Raw genomic sequence first — 22323 nt, forward strand, 5'->3', positions numbered from 1 at the left:
TACATTTGTTCTCACTTATTTATTTATTTTATACACAATCCCCTCAGATTTCAACCATTTTCACTCATTTAGAGCAATTTGGTATATTGATAACACCTTCTTTAAATTTGTACATGAATTGAATAGCTTTTAAATCATCCACATCCTTGAATTTGAATGTTTTGAGTTTGACAAAGAGTTGATTTGCTCGTCTATGAGTGCTCTCAGTTATGAATCTTATTCTTCCCGTTGAAGGATGATTTTTGAGTCGGTCTTTGTTTTGTATCCCAAACTTCCAGACAATAGGTTCTATATGGGGGCATGAAGGAGCCGTACAATGTGTATATTGCTTGTTGATTTAGGAATTCTTTGTCTTCATGTAATATTGCAATTGAATAATATATTTTTAACACAAATTATTTGTGGCTGCCAACATAATTTACTGTTTTTTACTTCTGGAAATTTGATTTAATATACTCATTCAATTTCTCTGCCATTTATCCTGTTTCTTGTTTGAGTTGCTTGTGTCTTGTGATGGACCGTCTTGGCGGAAAATTGAACTAGAATACAGGAAAAGTCAGTAGATGTGAGTTGATTCCAAAATAAACACAACAGCAAGTTAAGTTCCCAGGGCAAAATACCAAAAAACAAACAAAAAGCCCTGAAGATGCCACAGGTGAAGACTGAAAAAAGGGGAAAAAGGGGGAGAGAAGAGCACAGTGACTGTCACTTGGCAACAAAAGAAAGAAAAAGTGCACCTCTAGTGCTGGTACAGACTGTAACCTGCACTATTATCTGGCACTGGAGGGAAGTCACGGCCAGTCTTTTCAAGTGAGGCCACTGGTATTTGGTTGTGGCACATTCAGATGCTCCAGTCAGTCTCCTGCCCAGGTGATATGACAAGAAGATGGAGTCAGCCTCCCGTACCTGGACAGGGAGCTGGTTCCACAGCAGGGAAGCCTGGTAGCTAAATGCACGCCCCCCCAGTCTACTCCTAGAATCTCTGGGAACCACAAGTAGACCAGCATTCTGAGAGCGGAGCGGTCTATTGGGCTGGTAAGGTGTCACTAGCTCCTCCAGGTAGGATGGAGCTAGGCCTCTGAGGACCTTGTAGGTCAAAAGAAGGGTTTTAAAAATTATTCTAAATTTAACAGGCAGCCAATGAAGAGACCCAGTACAGGAGTTATGTGATCTCTTGTCAATACCTGTCAGAACTCTGGCTGCAGCATTTTGGATCAACTGGAGGCTTCTTAGAGAGGAGTTTGGACACCCTGATAATAAAGAATTACAATAGTCCAGCCTGGAAATAACAAATGCATGGACTAACTTTTCAGCATCATGCTGCGTCAGTAGTTTCCTGAGCTTTGCGATGCTTCTCAGTTCTAGAGACTATTTTAATGTGTGGATTCCTTAACTTGCATCTTTAGACCTACAGCTTCATCTCTTTTCTCCTGGTTTTCTTCAGAGTCTGTGCCATCTTCCAGTGTGCAGAGCCTGAGCCTGTGAATCTTCTTCATTCCCACCCAGACTTGGGCCACTTATCAACATGCATCATCAAGGACTGAAAATGTTGTGGATTTAACAAGTAGCATTGTTCAGAAGAACACGTGTACACAGTGGAGAAACTTACTGGGGTGCCTGCAGGCCTTCATGATGACTTGGGCGCAACATCAAGAACATCCAACCTGGCGATGAGAAAGTCAAGTTTAGTCATCTATCTAAATATATTTTGAGGTAGAAGGTGATCTGACCTGCAAGACATGTTTAAAAGGGTGTCTTGCATTGGAGCATAGAGCTTTTTTGCCTTTAGAAACTTGATTTAGTATGATTAAGACTGGGAAAATATGATAACATGGCTAATTCACTAAATTTAGCTCGTTTCACACACATAGCAAAGCTGTTTATAACACTAAAGTATCACTAAAGTAAGTGAGAAAGGCCAACTACATAAGTGATTCTGATGAGAATAAGGAAAGGCAGTGATATAGGTCCAAGTGGGGAAGGGCAACGAGCTTGTACGAAAGAGAAATGATGATGTCACTTACCTCCAGGATGGAGGTTATTGTGATTCAGTAATATTCTTGCATCAAAAGTCAAATTAATCTATCAACTCAGTCGTGTGACTCAAATGATTCCAGTACAGTTCAATTATTTCTTATCTACAATTCATAAACTTTCAGTTGATCCACTATCTCCTTTGTTTCCTCTCTCTACTTCTACACACCTTAAAAAACACCGACTGAAGCAACATTTCCCCACAAGAGACTCTGACCCTTCTTGACCCCTGACTGTATAGACGTGGGCACTAACATTTAGATGTGATTTCTTCCCTTCTGATCTGTTCTACTGTGTTCTGCTCTGTTCTGTTCTCTTCTGTCTGTATTTTGTTCAGTTCTGCTCCGTTCATCTTCTGTTCTGTTGTAAATGCTAGCTGTTCCTGACCACCTCTTGGTGCCACTGCTTTAGCTTAAATCATTGAATAGATAGAATCTTTAGACTTCAGATTTATGTTATTCATTCTCAAACATATTAAATTAACAAAATAGCAAAAATAAAAGTAACTTTGTAACAAAACTAGTTTGTGCTGACCATACAAGAGTTCAGGTTCAGAATTAACTTCAGTTCCTTATTAAAAATAAATCAATCAAATTTCTCAAAATAAGTTTATCATAATAGGACAAGAACAACAATAGTACAAGAAGAAAACAAAAGTTAGTTGGACAAATCTGATTTTTGCGGCACTTAAGAGTGTTTTTTGCTTTTGAATAATAACTGTACCGTGTGACCTACAATTGAAGTTGGATTGAAACATTTGACCGAGCCATGATGTTTAAGTCATATGTGATCTTTGACCATGGAATATTTTCCTTCAAAAAAAAAGAAGCCAGAATACTTTCCCAAAATAGTAACAGAAGTAGTGGCAACCTAGTCAGGTAGGCCGTTAGCCTCATCATCAATGATGATGATGATGATTCACCAACGCAGGAAAAAAGTAGTGTTTACGGTAAGTAAAAGAATCTATCAGATTGATCAGGAGACCAGAGGTTGCAGCTTTACATTGCTAACAAGAAATCAATTTTAATCTTATGCGATCAACTCTTTGTCATTGATCAAGAGATCAAGGTTAAACAAAATTATCTGCTGACTCATGAAATGTTGACACATCATAGAATCTATGCAAGAACAACCCACGGAGGAAACAGGTCCTACATCAATTTGCTCAATATATTTATTGATTATTTATTGATTGATGTTATGATACATTAGGTATCTGAAATCACAATTCAAATCTTTGAAGAGAATCAAGAGGTAATCACACACTGTGCTACAGACTATCTTAGAGAAGAAAAGGTTTTGCTGAGCATTGACCCTAAAGCTCTACTGGACAGGACGGATCATCATGATGAATGACTTCAGTGAGTAGTCTTGACCCTTCCAAGGCTGCCAGCTGACCCCAACAGCGAAAAGAGTACCATCGGCGCCCCAGCGATACACCCCATTGGGGTTTGCAGTGTGACATTTATTGTACCAGAAGGCTCCCAGGTATTTCCTGGCACAGTTTTCCTTGTCTAAAAGGTCGTTGTCTCTGTCCAAGGTGGTGAACTTCATTTGGTTGTGATAAGTCATTGCGTCTCCTACAGAAAGATAACAATAGAGAGTTAAAAGAACCATGAAAACACAAACAATGCAAATCATCTGTAAGTCAGAACCAGAAAGCCCAGAACAATCTGATGTTCATCCCTGACCTGCTCCTCCATCAGTAAAGTCTCCAACAGTCAGTTGATATCCAGAACTCTCATCACCAACAGCGAAGGAACCATAGTGAGCATACACAGTTTTGCCTTCAAAGTCCTCCAACACCACTCGAAGCTCATATTGTTTACTACTCGTCAAGTAGTAGATGTTGTCGAGACCTACACATTCACAGGCAAACACACCTCATATAGATTTGGATAGGTTCAATGAAGTGATGAGACAACTGAGATACTCACCGATCCAGTACTCTGAAGCAGGCGTACCGAAACCAACCTTGTAATGGTCCCAGGGTCTGTAGAAGTTGAGCTCTCCATAGATTCTACTAGTGATCATCTGAAGAACAACATGGGACAGAGGATTGTTCCTTTTGTTCACGGTTTGGAGTGTTCTGACGGAGCCATGTTTAGGATACTCACAGTCCAGCCTCCATTATCAGTTTCCATGTCACAGAAAACCTAAAAAAACACAAAATGGATAGAAAGAGAAATTGAATGTTTCTTGTTCTAGCTGTCAAAGCTGTTAATGCAGTGTCAAGACTGTCGTGGATGGCAGAAAAAATCAGAAACCTACCGATATCTCAGACCCGTGTCCAGCAGGATAGATGGGGTACGTTCCACTGAAACGCTCAGTGATCTCACTGCAGTCTGCAGGCTCGGGATTTGGTTGACCACTGGCCAGTGTTGGGGCCATGAGGAAGAGGAGGACGAGTGATCCCTGCAACAGCCGCAGAATCAGTTAAACAGATCAATCACACAGCCAACTGCTAGTTTCAAAGCAATCTTCAGAAAACCAGCAACAACTGGGGCTCCCCACTTTACCTTCATGCTGGGACTTGGTGTGAAAGCAGAACTGCAGATTCAGGGGTGTGATTCTCTGAAAATGGAGTGAGACATTTTAGCAAAGTCACATCAAACCAGTACAAGAAGTTAATAGCTTTTAGTAACGACGAGGGTCGCCGCTTTGCGGGCGTAGTTCTACCTGCAAAACATCAAAATCAAATGTAATTTAGCTCTCTGGTCCATCATACTTGCAAGAAGCTGGGTCCTGGAAGGAACCTGCAAATGGAACCTAAACACAGTTGATGGTCTCACCTTCAGAAAAGACGAACCGCTGCTTATGTCTGTCTGACTGTTGATTTCTGCTCTTTTATGGACAGAAATGGTTCTGAATAAGCCAGCAAACACCAGAGACTGTTTATTTAGTTCAAAACAAATACTGAGTTTCATATCAAAGTCTGTTTCAACTGGAGGGTTAATTGGGAGGAAACCTTTGGTGATGGAGTGAAGCTGCTGGAGCAACAATTCATTGCTTCCACCTCCAAAATGGAGGCTGTTCAATTGATTCTCATTCATACTTAAACACACACATCTACACTTCATAAACTTCCTGTTGTTCCACCATCTCCTTCATTTCCTCTCTCTACTTCACACTACAGGCCCTTAAAAGAAGCAACATTTCCCCACAAGAAACTCTGACCCTTCTTGACCCCTGACTGTATAGATGTGGGCACTAAATTTAGATGTAATTTCTTCCCTTCTGATCTGTTCTACTGTGTTCTGCTCTGCTCTGTTCTCTTCTGTTTGTTTTGTTCAGTTCTGTTCCGTTCATCTTCTGTTCTGTTGTAAATGCTAGCTGTTCCTGACCACCTCTTGGTGTCACTGCTTTAGCTTAAATCATTGAATAGATAGAATCTTTAGACTTTAGATTTATGTTATTCATTCTCAAACATATTAAATTAACAAAATAACAAAAATAAAAATAACTTTGTAACAAAACTAGTTTGTTCTGACCATACAAGAGTTTGGGTTCAGAATTAACTTAGCTTCCTTATTAATAATAAGTAAATAAAATTTCTCAAAATGAGTTTTTCAAAATAGGACAAGTAAAGAACAACAATAGTACAACAATAAGAATACAAAAACTTCACAATAAAAACAGATAAAACTGAAAGAAAATTATTGTCAAAGGATTTACTGTTCCAATTTAAATAATCCCTTCAACTGTATGTTCATCTATCTTCTATCAGTCCAAGTAATTGTGTTTTAATATGTTTCAGTTTATTCAATGTCGTACATGTTTCCACTTCTTAATTACAGTTGTTGTATAAATGAACTCCCTTTATTGACATTCAGAGTTTTACATTTGTTCTCACTAATTGTTTTTGATACACATTTTCAGATGGCCTCAGATTTCAACCATTTTCACTAATTTAGAGCAATTTGGTATATTGGTAACACCTTCTTTAAATTTGTACATGAATTGAATAGCTTTTAAATCATCCACATCCTTGAATTTGAATGTTTTGAGTTTGACAAAGAGTTGGTTTGTTCGTCTATGAGTACTCTCAGTTATGAATCTTATTCTTCCCGTTGAAGGATGATTTTTGAGTCGGTCTTTGTTTTGTATCCCAAACTTCCAGACAATAGGTTCTATATGGGGGCATGAAGGAGCCGTACAATGTGTATATTGCTTGTTGATTTAGGAATTTTTGTCTTCATGTAATATTGCAATTGAATAATATATTTTTAACACAAATTATTTGTGGCTGCCAACATAATTTACTGTTTTTTACTCCTGGAAATTTGATTTAATATACTCATTCAATTTCTCTGCCATTTATCCTGTTTCTTGTTTGAGTTGCTTGTGTCTTGTGATGGACCGTCTAGCCGGAAAATTGAACTAGAATACAGGAAAAGTCAGTAGATGTGAGGTGATTCCAATAAAACACAACAGCAAGTTAAGTTCCCAGGGCAAAATACCAAAAAACAAACAAAAAGCCCTGAAGATGCCACAGGTGAAGACTTAAAAAAATAGGGAAAAAGGGGGAGAGAAGAGCACAGTGACTGTCACTTGGCAACAAAAGAAAGAAAAAGTGCACCTCTGGTGCTGGTACAGACTGTAACCTGCACTATTATCTGGCACTGGAGGGAAGTCACGGCCAGTCTTTTAAAGCGAGCCACTGGTATTTGGTTGTGGCACATTCAGATGCTCCAGTCAGTCTCCTGCCCAGGTGATATGACAAGAAGATGGAGTCAGCCTCCCGTACCTGGACAGGGAGCTGGTTCCACAGCAGGGAAGCCTGGTAGCTAAATGCACGCCCCCCCATTCTACCCCTAGAGACTCTGGGGACCACAAGTAGACCAGCATTCTGAGAGCGGAGCGGTCTATTGGGCTGGTAAGGTATCACTAGCTCCTCCAGGTAGGATGGAGCTAGGCCTCTGAGGACCTTGTAGGTCAAAAGAAGGGTTTTAAAAATTATTCTAAATTTAACGGGCAGCCAATGAAGAGACCCAGTACAGGAGTTATGTGATCTCTTGTCAATACCTGTCAGAACTCTGGCTGCAGCATTTTGGATCAACTGGAGGCTTCTTAAAGAGGAGTTTGGACACCCTGATAATAAAGAATTACAATAGTCCAGCCTGGAAATAACAAATGCATGGACTAACTTTTCAGCATCATGCTGTGTCAGTAGTTTCCTGAGCTTTGCGATGCTTCTCAGTTCTAGAGACTATTTTAATGTGTGGATTCCTTAACTTGCATCTTTATACCTACAGCTTCATCTCTTTTCTCCTGGTTTTCTTCAGAGTCTGTGCCATCTTCCAGTGTGCAGAGCCTGAGCCTGTGAATCTTCTTCATTCCCACCCAGACTTGGGCCACTTATCAACATGCATCATCAAGGACTGAAAATGTTGTGGATTTAACAAGTAGCATTGTTCAGAAGAACACGTGTACACAGTGGAGAAACTTACTGGGGTGCCTGCAGGCCTTCATGATGACTTGGGCGCAACATCAAGAACATCCAACCTGGCAATGAGAAAGTCAAGTTTAGTCATCTATCTAAATATATTTTGGAGGCAGAAGGTGATCTGACCTGCAAGACATGTTTAAAAGGGTGTCTTGCATTGGAGCATACAGCTTTTTTGCCTCTAGAAACTTGATTTAGTATGATTAAGACTGGAAAAATATGATAACATGGCTAATTCACTAAATTTAGCTCGTTTCACACATAGCAAAGCTGTTTATAACACTAAAGTATCAATAAAGTAAGTGAGAAAGGCCAACTACATAAGTGATTCTGATGAGAATAAGGAAAGGCAGTGATATAGGTCCAAGTGGGGAAAGGCAACGAGCTTGTACGAAAGAGAAATGATGATGTCACTTACCTCCAGGATGGAGGTTATTGTGATTCAGTAATATTCTTGCATCAAAAGTCAAATTAATCTATCAACTCAGTCGTGTGACTCAAATGATTCCAGTACAGTTCAATTATTTCTTATCCACAATTCATAAACTTTCAGTTGATCCACTATCTCCTTTGTTTCCTCTCTCTACTTCACACCTTAAAAAACACCGACTGAAGCAACATTTCCCCACAAGAGACTCTGACCCTTCTTGACCCCTGACTGTATAGATGTGGGCACTAACATTTAGATGTGATTTCTTCCCTTCTGATCTGTTCTACTGTTCTACTTGGTTCTCTTCTGTTCATGTTTTGTTCAGTTCTGCTCCGTTCATCTTCTGTTCTGTTGTTAATGCTAGCTGTTCCTGACCACCTGTTGGTGTCACTGCTTTAGCTTAAATCATTGAATAGCTAGAATGCTCTATCATTACAATTTAGATTTATGTTATTCATTCTCAAACATATTAAATTAACAACATATCAAAAATAAAAGTGAGTAAATAAATAAATAAAATGACTCAAAATGAGTTAATCAAAATAGGATAGTTTAAAAACTAAAATACTACTAAAATTAAAAAATGAAAGGAAAATCAACCTATAAAACAGAAACATAAAAATAATTCTGTAGGTTCATCTATCTTCTCTGTTTACATTATGCTAGGAAAGTGACATGTCTGCACTTGTAAAGAAGAACATCAACCCATGGAGGAAACAGGTCCTACATCAATTTGCTCAATATATTTATTGATTATTTATTGATTGATGTTATGATACATTAGGTATCTGAAATCACAATTCAAATCTTTGAAGAGAATCAAGAGGTAATCACACACTCTGCTACAGATTATCTTAGAGAAGAAGAAAAGGTTTTGCTGAGCATTGACCCTAAAGCTCTACTGGACAGGACGGATCATCATGATGAATGACTTCAGTGAGTAGTCATGACCCTTCCAAGGCTGCCAGCTGACCCCAACAGAGTACCATCGGCACCCCAGCGATACACCCCATTGGGGTTTGCAGTGTGACATTTATTGTACCAGAAGGCTCCCAGGTATTTCCTGGCACAGTTTTCCTTGTCTAAAAGGTCGTTGTCTCTGTCCAAGGTGGTGAACTTCATTTGGTTGTGATTAACCAGTGCATCTCCTACAGAAGCACAACAATATTAACCAGTGGTCAGAGATTTCATTGTGATGTGACAGCACATTTTTTAACTGATGGGATGGATCATGTTGACTGTAGTGTAGTGAAAAGATCCAAGAAAACACAAATAAAGCAAATCATCTGTAAGTCAGAACCAGAAAGCCCAGAACAATCTGATGTTCATCCCTGACCTGCTCCTCCATCAGTAAAGTTTCCAACAGTCAGTTGATATCCAGAACTCTCATCACCAACAGCGAAGGAACCACAGTAAGCATACACAGTTTTGCCTTCAAAGTCCTCCAACACCACTCGAAGCTCGTGCTTTTTACTACTTGTCAAGCAGTAGATGTTGTCGAGACCTACACATACACGGGTACAAACAAATCCCACGTGTTGTATTTGGTTACGATCAATGAAGTAAACCTATAACATGGATGAGACAACTGAGATACTCACCGATCCAGTACTCTGAAGCAGGCATACCGAAACCAACCTTGTAATGGTCCCAGGGTCTGTAGAAGTTGACTGTTCCATCCAATTTACGACAATTTCACCTGAAGAACAACATGGGACAAAGGATTCTTCCTTTTGTTCACGGTTTGGAGTGTTCTGACGGAGCCATGTTTAGGATACTCACAGTCCAGCCTCCATTATCAGTTTCCATGTCACAGAAAACCTAAAAGCAACACAAAATGGATAGAAAGAGAAATGGAATGTTTCTTGTTCTAGCTGTCAAAGCTGTTAATGCAGTGTCAAGACTGTCGTGGATGGCAGAAAAAATCAGAAACCTACCGATATCTCAGACCCGTGTCCAGCAGGATAGATGGGGTACGTTCCACTGAAACGCTCAGTGACCTCACTGCAGTCTGCAGGCTCGGGATTTGGTTGACCACTGGCCAGTGTTGGGGCCATGAAGAAGAGGAGGACGAGTGATCCCTGCAACAGCCGCAGAATCAGTTAAACAGATCAATCACACAGCCAACTGCTAGTTTCAAAGCAATCTTCCCAAAACCAGCAACAACTAACCTAACCCCACTTCATAAACTTCCTGTTGGTCCACCATCTCCTTCATTTCCTACTTCACACTACAGGCCCTTAAAAGAAGCAACATTTCCCCACAAGAAACTCTGACCCTTCTTGACCCCTGACTGTATAGACGTGGGCACTAACATTTAGATGTGATTTCTTCCCTTCTGCTCTGTTCTACTGTGTTCTGCTCTGCTCTGTTCTCTGACCTGACCCGCCGGTTCCACACTGGCCAGGGTGTTCTATAAGCCCTTCCCGTCACTCCTGCCTGCTGTAAACGGAACTTTACAGTTCCGAGGGTTCACGTCCTCCTCCCTCGGTTCCGCATTCTAGCTCAGCTCTGTTTCCTTGTCTGCCTGAGTTCTGTTTGCCCGTGTACTAATAAAGGTCATTACCAACGGTCCCAGCTTTCCATAGTGCTGCTTTTGGGTCCCAATTGCACCCATCACAGTGGGAGGTCTCTCATTTATTCTCTTAGTAGACGTACCACTGTGATGCACAGGATATGAGCAATTCTGGGCTGGAGTCGATACTTTAGGTCTAACTCCAATGCGGTTGTTGAAAGGTGCTTGGCTCTGGAGACTCAGCACATATTTCAGTCACATTCAAATAAATCCATGGGATTGTATCAGCCATATCGTATGTGGGCTGCTCAACAATAGATTCAATTAAATTCATCTTTGTTCATACAGCATCTGTTTCTTTCCAAAATTGCCTTTTGGACAACTGGATCTCTGGCTGGAGATTTTTCCGCTTCCCAAAGTAAAGTTTTCTTCTGTTTATTGGCTCTACAGAGTATTGTCAGGAAGATGTGGAAATATTTACAAGAGTAGCATGTGCGAGGAAGAGAAAGAAAACAGAACAAAAGCAAAGTGACATGTCTGCACTTGTAAGGGAGAACAACCCACGGAGGCAACAGATCCTGCATCAATTTGCTTAATATATTTATTGATTATTTATTGATTTATGTTATGATACATTAGGTATCTGAAATCACATTTCAAATCTTTGCCTAAGTGACTAGAAGAGAATCAAGAGGTAATCACACTGTGCTACAGACTATCTGAGAGAAAAAGAAAAACACACACATCTACACTTCATAAACTTCCTGTTGGTTCACCATCTCCTTCATTTCCTCTCTCTACTTCACACTACAGGCCCTTAAAAGAAGCAACATTTCCCCAAAAGAAATTCTGACCCTTCTTGACCCCTGACTGTATAGATGTGGGCACTAACATTTAGATGTGAGTTCTTCCCTTCTGATCTGTTCTACTGTGTTCTGCTCTGCTTTGTTCTCTTCTGTTTGTATTTTGTTCAGTTCTGCTCCGTTCATCTTCTGTTCTGTTGTAAATGCTAGCTGTTCCTGACCACCTGTTGGTGTCACTGCTTTAGCTTAAATCATTGAATAGATAGAATGCTTTATCACTGGACTTCAACAAAAATAAAAGTAACTTTGTAACAAAACAAGTTTATGTTGACCATACAAGAGTTCATGTTCAAAAGAAAAGGAGAGGAATGAAGTAAAAACATTGGGCCAGATTCACCAATATGTTCTTAAGAATTTTCTTAAACTCTTTCTTAAGTTGTTCTTAAGAAGTTCCTTAATAAAACCCTACGTCGGATTCATCAACGCGTTCGTAAGCCCCAGAATTGTTCGCAGCTGTGTTCTTAGATTGATGAATGCCATCTGTTCGTAAGTTGAAAGCGCGTGCCAGGTGAGTCTAATTAACATACGATTAGCATAAGTCACCGCCCACTAATGCCCATAAAAGGAACTGCAGCAGGACCCTGTAGACAGAGCAAAAAGCAGCCAAATGCCCAAAGCTTGCCTCTCCACGCCTGATTTCTGACGCCGTGTTGAACAATCAAGAAAGGATGGCTAACACGCTTGATAAAATTGCCTCAACCCTGATGACTATAGCCACTACGCTTAAAGAAATCAACGAGAATGTAAAAAAAAGAAGAATGTAAAAAAAATAAACGTGTAAAAGCTGTGCTCGGATTGTGACAATAATGCATTTTATTCACAAACGGGCAATTAATCGCGCTCGAACGTGAACCGCGTGCCTGCAGTCTGGCCCCATCATTGCGTCAGGACGCACATCCTCACGGGGTTGTGGCTCTGTGTCCAAACACATCCAGCGCCCCTTTAACATGCCGATGGTGCGTTCAATGGTGGAGCGACTGCGCGCATGCATCTGATTGAATAAAACTCCTGTGGAGTCTGAGGGTTGGTCAGTGGTGTCAACAACCAGGGCATATCCTCGATCCCCTAAAAAAATAAATCAAGATAAGATCAAATAAAAAGACAGTTTTGGCATGGTTTCCAATTTGGTTGATTAATGTTAAGTCATTGGCACATTTACGTAATTTTAAAATTCTCCGTAAATCACCAAAAAATAGGAAATAAACAAATAAATAAATATGACAGAATTATCATTGTAATATTGAATTTTATTGAACTCCACAAGAGAAGAAAACACAACCATGCCAACATGTCGGCACTGAAATGTGCGCAAGAGTACTCCTGAGTGTTCGTAGGATTTGTTCTCACCTACGCATAAATCCAGGATAAGAAGAAATTGGTGAATGCCACAATCTTCATAAAAAGTGGGACTTAAGAACAAATTTGTTCATAAGAACGTTTCGTGAATCTGGCCCACTGTTCTTAGTTTCCTGTTTTTAAGACAATGGGTTATTCAGCTTCAAACAAATATAGATCTTCATCTGGAATTCTATAATTTTACGGTACAATTATCTTTGTGTTAATCTTTACCTTCAGTCTCTAAAATTAAACTGACCGTTCTAGCAGGAAGGGCTAAAACTCAAGAGTTTCCTCTTTACACGAGATCTCAAAAGATTCCCCTGAAGCCGTCTCATCACCACAGAGTTTCTCTCTGGACGTATTGAAATCTGATCAATAAATCTGATCAATACGTGAAGTTGATCATGGAGCAACAGAGAAACATCAAATAATTACGGTGGCCGAGAGGTGCAAAACACTTTTACAAGCGGATGAAACAAATTTACAAATGACGAAACAATTTTACAAGCGGCTGAAACAAATTTACAAATGACGAAACACTTTTACAAGCGGCTGAAACAAGTTTACAAACAACTTTTTCTACCGGAAAGGGAATTACCGACCCTTGGTACGATTGGGCCAATGGATGCGTTCCGTCGGTACAGTTGGTAATACCCTTTCCGTCAGAAAAAACAGCCGGCACAAAACAAATTTACAAGTTACTTTTCTTACGGAAAGGGTATTACCAACTTACCTTTTTCAGCCGGAAAGGGAATTACCATCATCATTACCAACTGCATCATTTGAATCGAAAGCGGGTAAGGACTTCATCGTGACGCAGGATGGACGACATGCGAGTGGCCTTTTGCCCGTTTTGTGGCAAACATTTGTTCAGATTGACGCCGTTTTGTGGTTTCTGTGGTCGGTCTTTGGCGTTTTTAAAAAGTTATAAGTACTTTCATTATTTTTTTTATGTTTATGAATTTTATGTTTGTAAGACGTTTTGATGTAGAGATTTTAATTTCCCAACAGTAACTACACAGACCTGTATGCATCAGATGTTGAGGACATTGATGAGGATCTGGTTGCGGTCGATGTTGGGAATTTGCAACACACTGCAGTGTAAGAACTTCTGACTGGCATTCCAGTTTTTTTGTTGTGAAGTATTGCTGGTATTTAACTAATTCTGTTAAAAGGGTTCATTGTGTGTTGATACCCATTAATTAAATCATTTTCTGTCATTACAGGGAGGAGATGAGCATTACACTGCCCGACATTGTGGCAAACTTGTCACTACCTATTGATCACAAAAGGGTCAGCAGGTTCAACATCTTGAGGGCTAATGTTTGGGATGGAGCAGTCAGAGGTTTCAAGCGTAAAACATATACTGAAAACTGTGACATGCTGGTAAGATTTGTTGATGATGTTGGTGTTTTTGAGGAGGGAATTGACACAGGTGGTCCCAGAAGAGAATTCTTCACTCTGCTTATGAGACACCTGAAAGATCGGCCCATTTTCGATGGACCAGATGGACATCGGTTCGTGGTCTACAATGCAAAGGGTATGCATAGGGTTAGATGTGCGCTACACTAATTAAATATATATAAATCACATTGCATTTGCTGCTTTTCCTCGACGTCTTCAAGTGTATATATGTTTTAATTTTGCAATATGAATTCCTTTGCAGCTGTTAGGGAGGATGAATATTTCATGGCAGGTAAGATGATAGCGGTGTCAGTGGTGCATGGAGGTCCAGGGCCCCACTTCCTGTCAGAAGATCTTGTACAGTATCTTGCTGGCCGGCCTTCATTCAAATCAACAGTTAATGCAATAACTGATGAGGAAATAAGGAAAGTTTTGCGAGAGGTGAGAATAGCATAAAGCACAGTTTGGTAACCATGGTTACATCATGTCAGCATGTCAGTGAATAAAAATATGGAAGGATATCCAAATATTTATTGTGATGTTTCTCTTTTTTTGTCTTTCAGATTGAGAATGCTGCTTCACTGGATGCTCTGCAAGAATGCACCATGAGACACAGCTCAGTGTTGCAGACAGCAGGCTGTCTGAGACGCGTGACCTCTGTGGAAGAAAAGAAGGACATTGTGGCAGACTACGTCCGATGGTACGTTATTGACCGCAACTCATCTGTAATTGACAGGTAAGTTCAATTTTCATTTGTTTTTTGTCGTTCCACCGCCCCCCCCCCACCCCAAAAAAATGAAATTTGCTTGAAATGTCTCATGGCATGTATATCTATGGTGTTACAACTGCTAGCCTATATGATGTCTGTCTCTCCATTCTCTGCCTTATGCTAATCTATAAATACTCACGCCAACCTGTTCTGTCATTTGTTCATGTGACCATGTTTCTGTATGTGATTTGTCTAGTTTGCAACACTTACCATGTGCAAAAGAATGTTGTTGTTTTTTAAAGTAACGCAACCAACCTCAATTATGCGCTTGTTTAAGTGGATTGTAATTGTTGAAAATATAAACAGAAAAAAATATAACCTTATAACTTATAAAATATATAAACTTAAGATAATACAATTTAGATAGTTTAATTGGTTGTTGCTGTTGGCACTACACAGCAGTGAAAGTGTTTGTGTTCACTTTGTAGATTCAAAGACGGCCTTTCAGCCCTTCAGTTTCTGACAGCACTACAGCAACACCCTTCTTTGCTGATCCCAGTTCTGTGCCACTCTGAAAAGCGACTAACTGGCGTTGACATTGAGAGACTCTTTAGACCTGACGTCAGCCCTGCAGGGAGCAACAGGAGACAAAAAGAAAGTGTAACATTGGGCTACTGGGCAGACTATCTCCGTGACTGTGAAGGTTTGTTTTGTTTTTGGCTATAACTACTTGGAAAAGCACATTACCATGTATATCTACCTGAACATTTTTTCTTTGCAGAAGGCAAGGCTGCTGTGTCTGTGGAAGACGTTTTGATGTTTGCCACAGGGCTGACATCACTTCCCCCTTCTGGGTTGGAACCGTTGCCAAAAATTGAGTTCCTGGACGGCTCTCCATTCCCAATGTCAAATACTTGTTTTAACTTGTTGAAATTACCACTCCTGGATTCCTACAATGTGTTTAAGGCACAAATGGACTTTGGAATTCAAAATAGTCCCGGATTTGGCTGTTTATGAGCCATATTGGACTCAAAAAATGTTTATTGTTCTGCTGTTATGCCGTTGTCAGTTGCAAGTGTTTGATGTTAAAGTAAGAGGCTGTTTTGTTGTTTGTTTTATTTGGGGGGGGGTTCATCATTCTGAAACTATGTTCTGTTCATGAAACGGTACTTCACAATTTTATCTATTAAAAAAAAAAAAAGGAAATCCATGCTCATTACTACGCATTATGTTTATTCATATTTCCAACTTTAAAATAATGATGCTGCGGGTGACAAATTAAGACACTTTGTGTACAAGTTACACCTTTCTAATGTCTTTTCAATCATAGCTGAGTAATTTCTTTTAGTTTCAGCTCAGTTGCAGACTGCCAGTACTCTGCCTTCTGTAACTGATTGCTCTGCATGGCCAAGTCCAGGTACTCCTGCATGTTTGCATCCCCACATGGAGCTCTTGTCAGGTGAGCCTCGGGAAAAGCCTCCAGTTGAGTCTGTTCGATTTGAAATCCACAGTCTCTGGAGTCAAACCTATGTTACACAGAAGATATTATTACATTTATTTGAAAAACAAATTTACTGCAGATAATCTACCATCAAATATTACCGGTGTGGTAAGTAGTAGAGCTCATTGGGCACTCCTCCTGGACATGATGCTGTTCTGGAGGGCCGGATCCTGTGACTGTTCCACAATCCAACACACTCATCCAAGTCCTTCTGAATAACATCAAAGCAGTATCTCAGTAGACACTGATGCTCATGACTCCCGTTGAAGTATCCGGCGTCTCTAAGGTCTGCAAATAGCTCCATCCAGAACTGACTCCTATGGAAATTGGCAAAATAAATGATAATTTTAAGCATATACATATGTATAAGTGAATGAGTGAAATAAAAGGTAAATTACTTGAAGGCCATTTACTGGTACCTCCCCTTTCTGAATATGGACCACCAGGACTCAATCCTCTGGTTATTTGTGGATGAGCCATACATGTGGCTGGACGCTCCAGAGTAGTAGTCTCTGTGGTGGTGGCGTAGGGTGCACTGAATTGCAGCCATGATCCCGTTCTCCGTGCCACAATCAGTCCTCAATCTCATGGGAATGAGAGAGGTTTCGCACGCATGACAGAAAATAGTGGCCGATCACACTTGGGTCATTATTTGAAAATCCATCAATACAGCCGGAAAGAGCAAAACCAATTGCCTTAAGTTTATCATAACCATCCACGTGCCACATATAGTTCGGTCCCATGGAGTGGTAGGTTCTTCTGACAAACCTTCTCCGTGCTCTCCTCAGGCACCCGCCAGGATTGAGCTCCTGGAGCAAATTCATCACGCGATCCCTCTTCACTCGTAGATTGTACTTTTGTTTGAGTACAGCTGTCCAGGTCCACGAAGTTCCAGTCGGATGGCCCTAATTATGGCGTTTGTAGAGGAGTAATCCTTTCTGCGATATAATCCGGCTCCATTCAGTTTGCTTTTAAGCGACCTCAAGCTGATGTGCACACTGTGTAAACTTGACATCATGTCATAAAAAAAATAATGAAAGTACTTTATGCACTGCTGAAGCAGATCTGGTCCGTCCCCTGACGTCCCCGGTACGGCTGGTTCTTCAGTCTGGGCTGCGGCATTTAAAAACGCCAAAGACCGACCACAGAAACCACAAAACGGCGTCAATCTGTTTAAATGTTTGCCACAAAACGGGCAAAAGCCCACTCGCATGTCGTCCATCCTGCGTCACGATGAAGTCCTTACCCGCTTTCGATTCAAATGATGGTAATTCCCTTTCTGGCTGAAAAAGTAACTTGTAAAAGTGTTTTGCACCTCTCGGCCACCGTAAATAATCCTTGAAAATCTAAATAAAATAAGTTTTATTTGTGTTTACATTAAGATAGGTTGTAACGATACAGTGAATAGTCACAATCAATTGAATGATTTACTGATAAATTAATTCATCAATAACATCATTGAACATTAGTGTCTCTTTCTGTTCATAGATCAGCTCAGATCACTGGTTTTTGATTAATAATTACATTGATCACACACACACACACACACACACTCTCTCCCGGAGGAGGAGGAGAAGTGGTGAAGCAGCAGCAGAGGTCAGACGTCCTCCTGGAGGTCGCAGCGCCGCCTGAACTCCTGCCCTCGCTCATGGATCCACTTGTTGGAAACTTTAGACAAACAACATTGGTGGAAATTAAATTAAATTAAATTAAATTAAATTAAATTATTACCACACACCTGAGAATAAAGCCCACCCCACTTGTTCCCGAGCAGGACCGGACAGGCGGCGTGTCTGGTCCGATAGTCTCCGTCTCCGCTGGGATGCAGGTTATACCAGAACACGGCTGACCCCTGCTGGCACACCCAAAGACTGCACAATCAATATCCCCGACAGGTGCTCACCCAGCAGCATTGACAAAAAAATACATAAATAAAACAAAACTGCACCTTTTTGGGCGACACAGACGCGCCGATGTCAGTGAAGACAGTGGCGCCCCCTGCCTGCACCTCACTCATCTGCAGCATGAAGGAGGAGACAATCAATCATCCATCAGGAGTCAACTCACACCCAGAGACGCAGTACTGACATAGAGCAGCCAGGTGGCGATCCTGTTTCCTGTACCCAGCTCTTTAAACGCGTCTGGCTCATCTTTCTAGAAAGAAAAAAGGAGTAAACAGTCAGTCAATGCATGGCTGTCAGTCAAAAACACAAACCAGGACAAATACTAAAATTGGAACTTGTTGTCAAGTCAATTTCCTTTGGAATTCAACTCCAGGTGAGGGTGCAAGCGTAGCAAACTGAGGTGTTAGCATTAGCATGCCTTAAACCTCATGTAGAGCTCCGATGGATGACCATGCGCTGACCTACCTGACCTGATCTTAAAAGCATGACAGAGCTACATTATCTTGACTGGACCAAGAAACTGGAAGTGATTTACCCGCCCAAAGTCATAATGAGGTTCGTACTGTCCTCCAACGCCATAGTTTGCCACCTAACCATACAAAAACAAACACACACACACACACACACACACAGATTAAGATACTCTGTCATCCTGTGGAGGTGGAGCTGTGAGCAGGTAAATGCAGATCCAGGTGAGTGTTACCTGCAGGTCCTCAGCAGTGCTGACGTCCAGGCCGGTGATGTCCTCGATCCTCTGATTGATCCGATCCACAACAGGATGTTCAAACGCCCCGAGCCAGGCGCTGACGGCCGGGAGAGGACATTTTTTTATTAAAGAAAAGAGCCCCGGCTGTCAAACCAGTAAAATTCCAATGAAAAGAAAATGACGTCATCCATCCGTCCATCTCTCTCCTTCGACATTCACACCTGAGGTCCGTGTAACCTCACCAGTTCATCCCAAGTCACTGTATCTGGACTGTGGGAGGAGCCAGTGAACTCACGCACACAATCAAACTCCACAAACTGCTGGATCGTGGTTGGATGATGATGATTGCTTTCATAGTTCAATGAGAAGGTTCTTGATCACTGATCAGGTTACCTCTTAGAGACTCTATAAGGAGCCGTGGTCAGCTGGCCCGTCTGAGGATCATGAACTGTTGCACGCCGCAGCTGTTCAGCCAATCACAGAGAGGTGGAGGAGGTGGCGACGAGGTAGGGGGGTAAAATAAGAGGGGGGGGGGGGGCAGTCAAGAGGAATTGTGTTTCTTCATGAAATGACAAAAAAGCTGCTAAAACGAACAGGTCATGCTTCCAAACAGAACAATCCAGAGGTTTCCCTGACCAAATTGATGTCAGTACTATTGTTTAATTATGGCAAGCTAGGTTAGTTAGCACAGACAGACAGACAGGCAGACATGCAGGCAGGCAGGCAGACAGACAGATAGACAGAAACGGGTCCTGGCTGTTTCCTCTCACCCTGGGTTTGGCGAGCTCTTTCACCGTCTCCATTTCCCTGTTGGACAAAATGTCATGGTACCTGACGATGTGAGGCCGATCCCACTCATCCTCCTGCTTCACTGGACCGATCACGTACTTTGGGTGACGGCCGTTGTCATAGTAACGACAGAACAGTCGACTCTGTCTCCAAGCAGTCTGCGGTAACGGCAGTTCATGGAGGGAGACAGACAGACAGACAGACAGACAGACAGACAGACAGACAGACAGACAGACAGACAGGTGTATTTTATTGCTCCCCAAATCCCAGGAAATTAAGCTGCTTTGGTTTTTTGTCACCGATGAGGTCAGATGAACACAGATATCGGTACGCTCACCATTTTCAGACCTTCACCACGACACAGCTGCTCGTACTTCTTCCTCTCTGACCGGTAATCGTTAGGTTGGTGGTTCTCTTCCCTCCCCCCTTGCTCGCTCTGCGCCACCTTGTTCTGCTTTGCTAACTGATACTCGAAGTACTTCCTGTTTCCAGTAGCTCTCTGGTGTGTTGAGTCTAGAGAGAAATGAATCTTAGTTCTCAGATGTATTTCTGGCCCTTCAAGAGGTTCCGTTAAAACCAAATGCCGTTGGTGGAGGTTAAAGCGAACAGCTTTAATTTTTACAGATTAAAGCCAGCAGGTGACAGGTCTTGTTTCCTTTTACTGACCGAGCTCCAGTAGTTTCTTGGTGAAGTCTAGCGCCCTCTCCAGCTCCCCCTGCTGGTACACAGAGTAGCTGAGGTGGTCCAGAATCATGACCGCATCCACAACACCAGGCGTTTCTCCCTTTTCCAGCTGCCTTAGAGCCTGAAGCATCCACAGCTCCGTGTGGTAGTAGTCTCCCTCTGAGTACGCTACCCTCCCGAGCTCGAAGCAGTCGTCCACCGTCAGAACGCTTTGGCTGGTGTAGGCCGAGGAAGAACCTGAGCAGTCGGGGAGAAAGCCTCCGATAAAGTTTTACCTCAGGATTTTAAACGTCAAGACAGCCCCAAATCTGTCCTAACCTAGGATCTTGCCGGTGGAGATGGCGTCGGTGTCCAGCTGATAGGTGTCCAGCAGCCTCGTCAGAGCTTTGGCAGCACCACTCTGGTCTTCATCGCTGGGGAAGTGCTGCCTTTGGATGGTGAGGTTAGAGAGAAAGGCTGGAAGAGCAGGGAAGATGGAGGCATACGGAGAGGGAGGACTCAGTGTGACTGACAGGAGATGGTCCAACTCACAAGAAGCAACATATCCCACTTTGTCAGTGTGTACCATCAGCGGTGTCTGTGAGGACAAGGTGCTCGAGCTCCGACCACTCCGTGTTAAGTCTTCGAATGAGTTTGAAGGCGTTCACTGGGTGCCCCAGGAAACCATCGGGATCGCTGGTAGCTGCCGTAGAGAGAAGGTCCAGTTTGTCCGCCCATCTAGATGTAAAGAGAGTTTTATCCCCAATGCAACAACATTTACACAACAGCTTCATTGACCTTTAACCTCCTGTTAGCATGCGGTCATGGTAGCTTCACTGCTGTGCACAACACATGCCAGTAACCTATCCTGAGGTCACCGTGTGCGAGTCTTACTGTTTGATCTGGGCGAGCTTGTTCTCCTCAGCTCTAATGTAATCCTTCAGCGAGGTGACCAGGTCCCTCTCAGTGAACAACAGGTCAGTCATGTGACCTGCAACAGCCACAAGCAGAGATTTTAAAATAGCCAGCTGCCTCCAAAAGGTGCATAGACCAGCTCCAACCTCACCAATGGAGGCGAAGACATCACTGTGAGCCAGGGAAGGAGTGAAAACGATGACCAACAGGAACTCAATCGCCATCAAGTCTGCAAGAAATAAAACCACTAGATTTTCACGGGAAAACGATCCCAACATTTTAACATTGAAGCACCTGGTGCTCATATCTCAATAGATGTAACCGCTGTTGTCGTTTTTATTCATTATCCAGCATTAAATCATTTCCGACAAATGATTTAGGAAAAAAATGATTTGTTATAAAACTATTATTGAACGGTAAATATTAAAATTCTGCAAAGCTTAGATATATACGATCACACACACTTCAATTCAATTGAGCTTCAGACAGAATGATAAGAAATGTGCAATTCATAATTCTAAGGTCGATGATAAAGTGAGATTGTGTTTTAATTTTTAGAGAAAACAATCTTCGCACCTCGGCAGGAAAGTAAAGAAAATCCGGTGACTGTTTTCATTTTAACAACGGTGACAGAACCGAGACATGAGGAAGCATTTTATTTCCAACTGGGGGGGAAAAACAGTAAAATGAAAACAAAAAAATATTTTAAAATCCAAAATAAGAATTCATATTTTAGAGAGAACGCAGCTGCGACATGAACTCTTCTTCTACGAACCTACTTCTTCTTTTTCTTCTTCTACGTTTCCTTTTCAATGTTCAACATGACCATACCCGGAGTTATACTGCCGCCTGCTGGACTGGTCAGATTTTCCACCATCACTGGAATTGGAACATGGAACGTTACATCGCTGTTGCTCCCTTTCTGACATATTACGTTTGCTTCAAGGTAATATTGAAAGGCGATCATATCTGGTCAATAAAATCGGAATATTGTTTTTTCATTGTTTTGCATGAAGGAATATTTATTGTTCGCCATTCTTCAGATCAGTGTACACAAGAATGTTTTAAATTACAGTTGACAATTCGGACGGAAAAAACAAACTCGA

The 22323-nt window shown here is 41.6% G+C and overlaps 4 protein-coding genes across 6 annotated transcripts; 1 reads left to right on the plus strand and 3 right to left on the minus strand.

Moving 5' to 3' along the window:
- Positions 1–3024: 3024 nt before the first annotated feature.
- LOC130517679 (microfibril-associated glycoprotein 4-like) lies at positions 3025–4926 on the minus strand. Of its 3 annotated transcripts, none has more exons than XM_057019748.1 (7): positions 4827–4926; positions 4554–4608; positions 4306–4449; positions 4152–4190; positions 3972–4068; positions 3726–3893; positions 3025–3614 (listed from the first exon to the last, which is right to left on the minus strand). In XM_057019748.1, exons 2-7 carry the CDS (start codon positions 4557–4559, stop codon positions 3358–3360), a joined length of 711 nt encoding a protein of 236 aa, XP_056875728.1. In that variant the 5' UTR covers positions 4560–4608; positions 4827–4926; the 3' UTR covers positions 3025–3357. The 3 variants fall into 3 exon arrangements, with proteins under 3 accessions (XP_056875728.1, XP_056875815.1, XP_056875890.1); XM_057019835.1 differs by having other exon boundaries at positions 4763–4855; XM_057019910.1 differs by lacking the exon at positions 4827–4926 and adding an exon at positions 4714–4736.
- Positions 4927–8485: 3559 nt separating this feature from the next.
- LOC130518007 (microfibril-associated glycoprotein 4-like) lies at positions 8486–10449 on the minus strand. Its single transcript, XM_057020338.1, is given in 5 exon segments — positions 8486–8888; positions 8891–9058; positions 9247–9414; positions 9512–9731; positions 9848–10449. Coding segments are annotated over 4 exon segments (441 nt in total). The 5' UTR covers positions 9537–9731; positions 9848–10449; the 3' UTR covers positions 8486–8808.
- LOC130536167 (G2/M phase-specific E3 ubiquitin-protein ligase-like) lies at positions 9879–15958 on the plus strand. The gene is made up of 7 exons (XM_057051870.1): positions 9879–9883; positions 13638–13727; positions 13853–14166; positions 14293–14471; positions 14594–14766; positions 15228–15442; positions 15521–15958. Exons 1-7 carry the CDS (start codon positions 9879–9881, stop codon positions 15754–15756), a joined length of 1212 nt encoding a protein of 403 aa, XP_056907850.1. The 3' UTR covers positions 15757–15958.
- Positions 15959–17585: 1627 nt separating this feature from the next.
- LOC130518296 (prolyl 4-hydroxylase subunit alpha-1-like) lies at positions 17586–22035 on the minus strand. Its single transcript, XM_057020813.1, has 15 exons — positions 21794–22035; positions 21369–21446; positions 21197–21293; positions 20889–21040; positions 20642–20779; positions 20306–20560; positions 19977–20152; positions 19621–19797; positions 19244–19314; positions 18848–18947; positions 18680–18733; positions 18329–18394; positions 18189–18257; positions 17996–18092; positions 17586–17908 (listed from the first exon to the last, which is right to left on the minus strand). Exons 1-15 carry the CDS (start codon positions 21831–21833, stop codon positions 17838–17840), a joined length of 1641 nt encoding a protein of 546 aa, XP_056876793.1. The 5' UTR covers positions 21834–22035; the 3' UTR covers positions 17586–17837.
- Positions 22036–22323: the final 288 nt, after the last annotated feature.

Source organism: Takifugu flavidus, chromosome 1 (genome assembly GCF_003711565.1).
Source record: "Takifugu flavidus isolate HTHZ2018 chromosome 1, ASM371156v2, whole genome shotgun sequence".
NCBI lineage: Eukaryota > Metazoa > Chordata > Actinopteri > Tetraodontiformes > Tetraodontidae > Takifugu > Takifugu flavidus.

Bases quoted from the DNA above. Each gene is read 5' to 3' on its own strand.
- LOC130536167 (XM_057051870.1), top strand. The intron at 14,767-15,227 runs GTAAGTTCAATT...TTCACTTTGTAG, and splicing joins AACTCATCTGTAATTGACAG to ATTCAAAGACGGCCTTTCAG. The intron at 15,443-15,520 runs GTTTGTTTTGTT...TTTTCTTTGCAG, and splicing joins CTATCTCCGTGACTGTGAAG to AAGGCAAGGCTGCTGTGTCT.
- LOC130518296 (XM_057020813.1), bottom strand. From the start codon at position 21,833: ATGAAAACAGTCACCGGATTTTCTTTACTTTCCTGCCGAG. The intron at 20,561-20,641 runs GTTAGGACAGAT...CCGACTGCTCAG, and splicing joins CTCCACCGGCAAGATCCTAG to GTTCTTCCTCGGCCTACACC. The intron at 18,948-19,243 runs GTAACCTGATCA...CCCGGCCGTCAG, and splicing joins CCTTATAGAGTCTCTAAGAG to CGCCTGGCTCGGGGCGTTTG.
- LOC130517679 (XM_057019748.1), bottom strand. The intron at 4,069-4,151 runs GTGAGTATCCTA...GTTGTTCTTCAG, and splicing joins CTGATAATGGAGGCTGGACT to ATGATCACTAGTAGAATCTA. The intron at 3,894-3,971 runs GTGAGTATCTCA...GTGAATGTGTAG, and splicing joins TGCTTCAGAGTACTGGATCG to GTCTCGACAACATCTACTAC.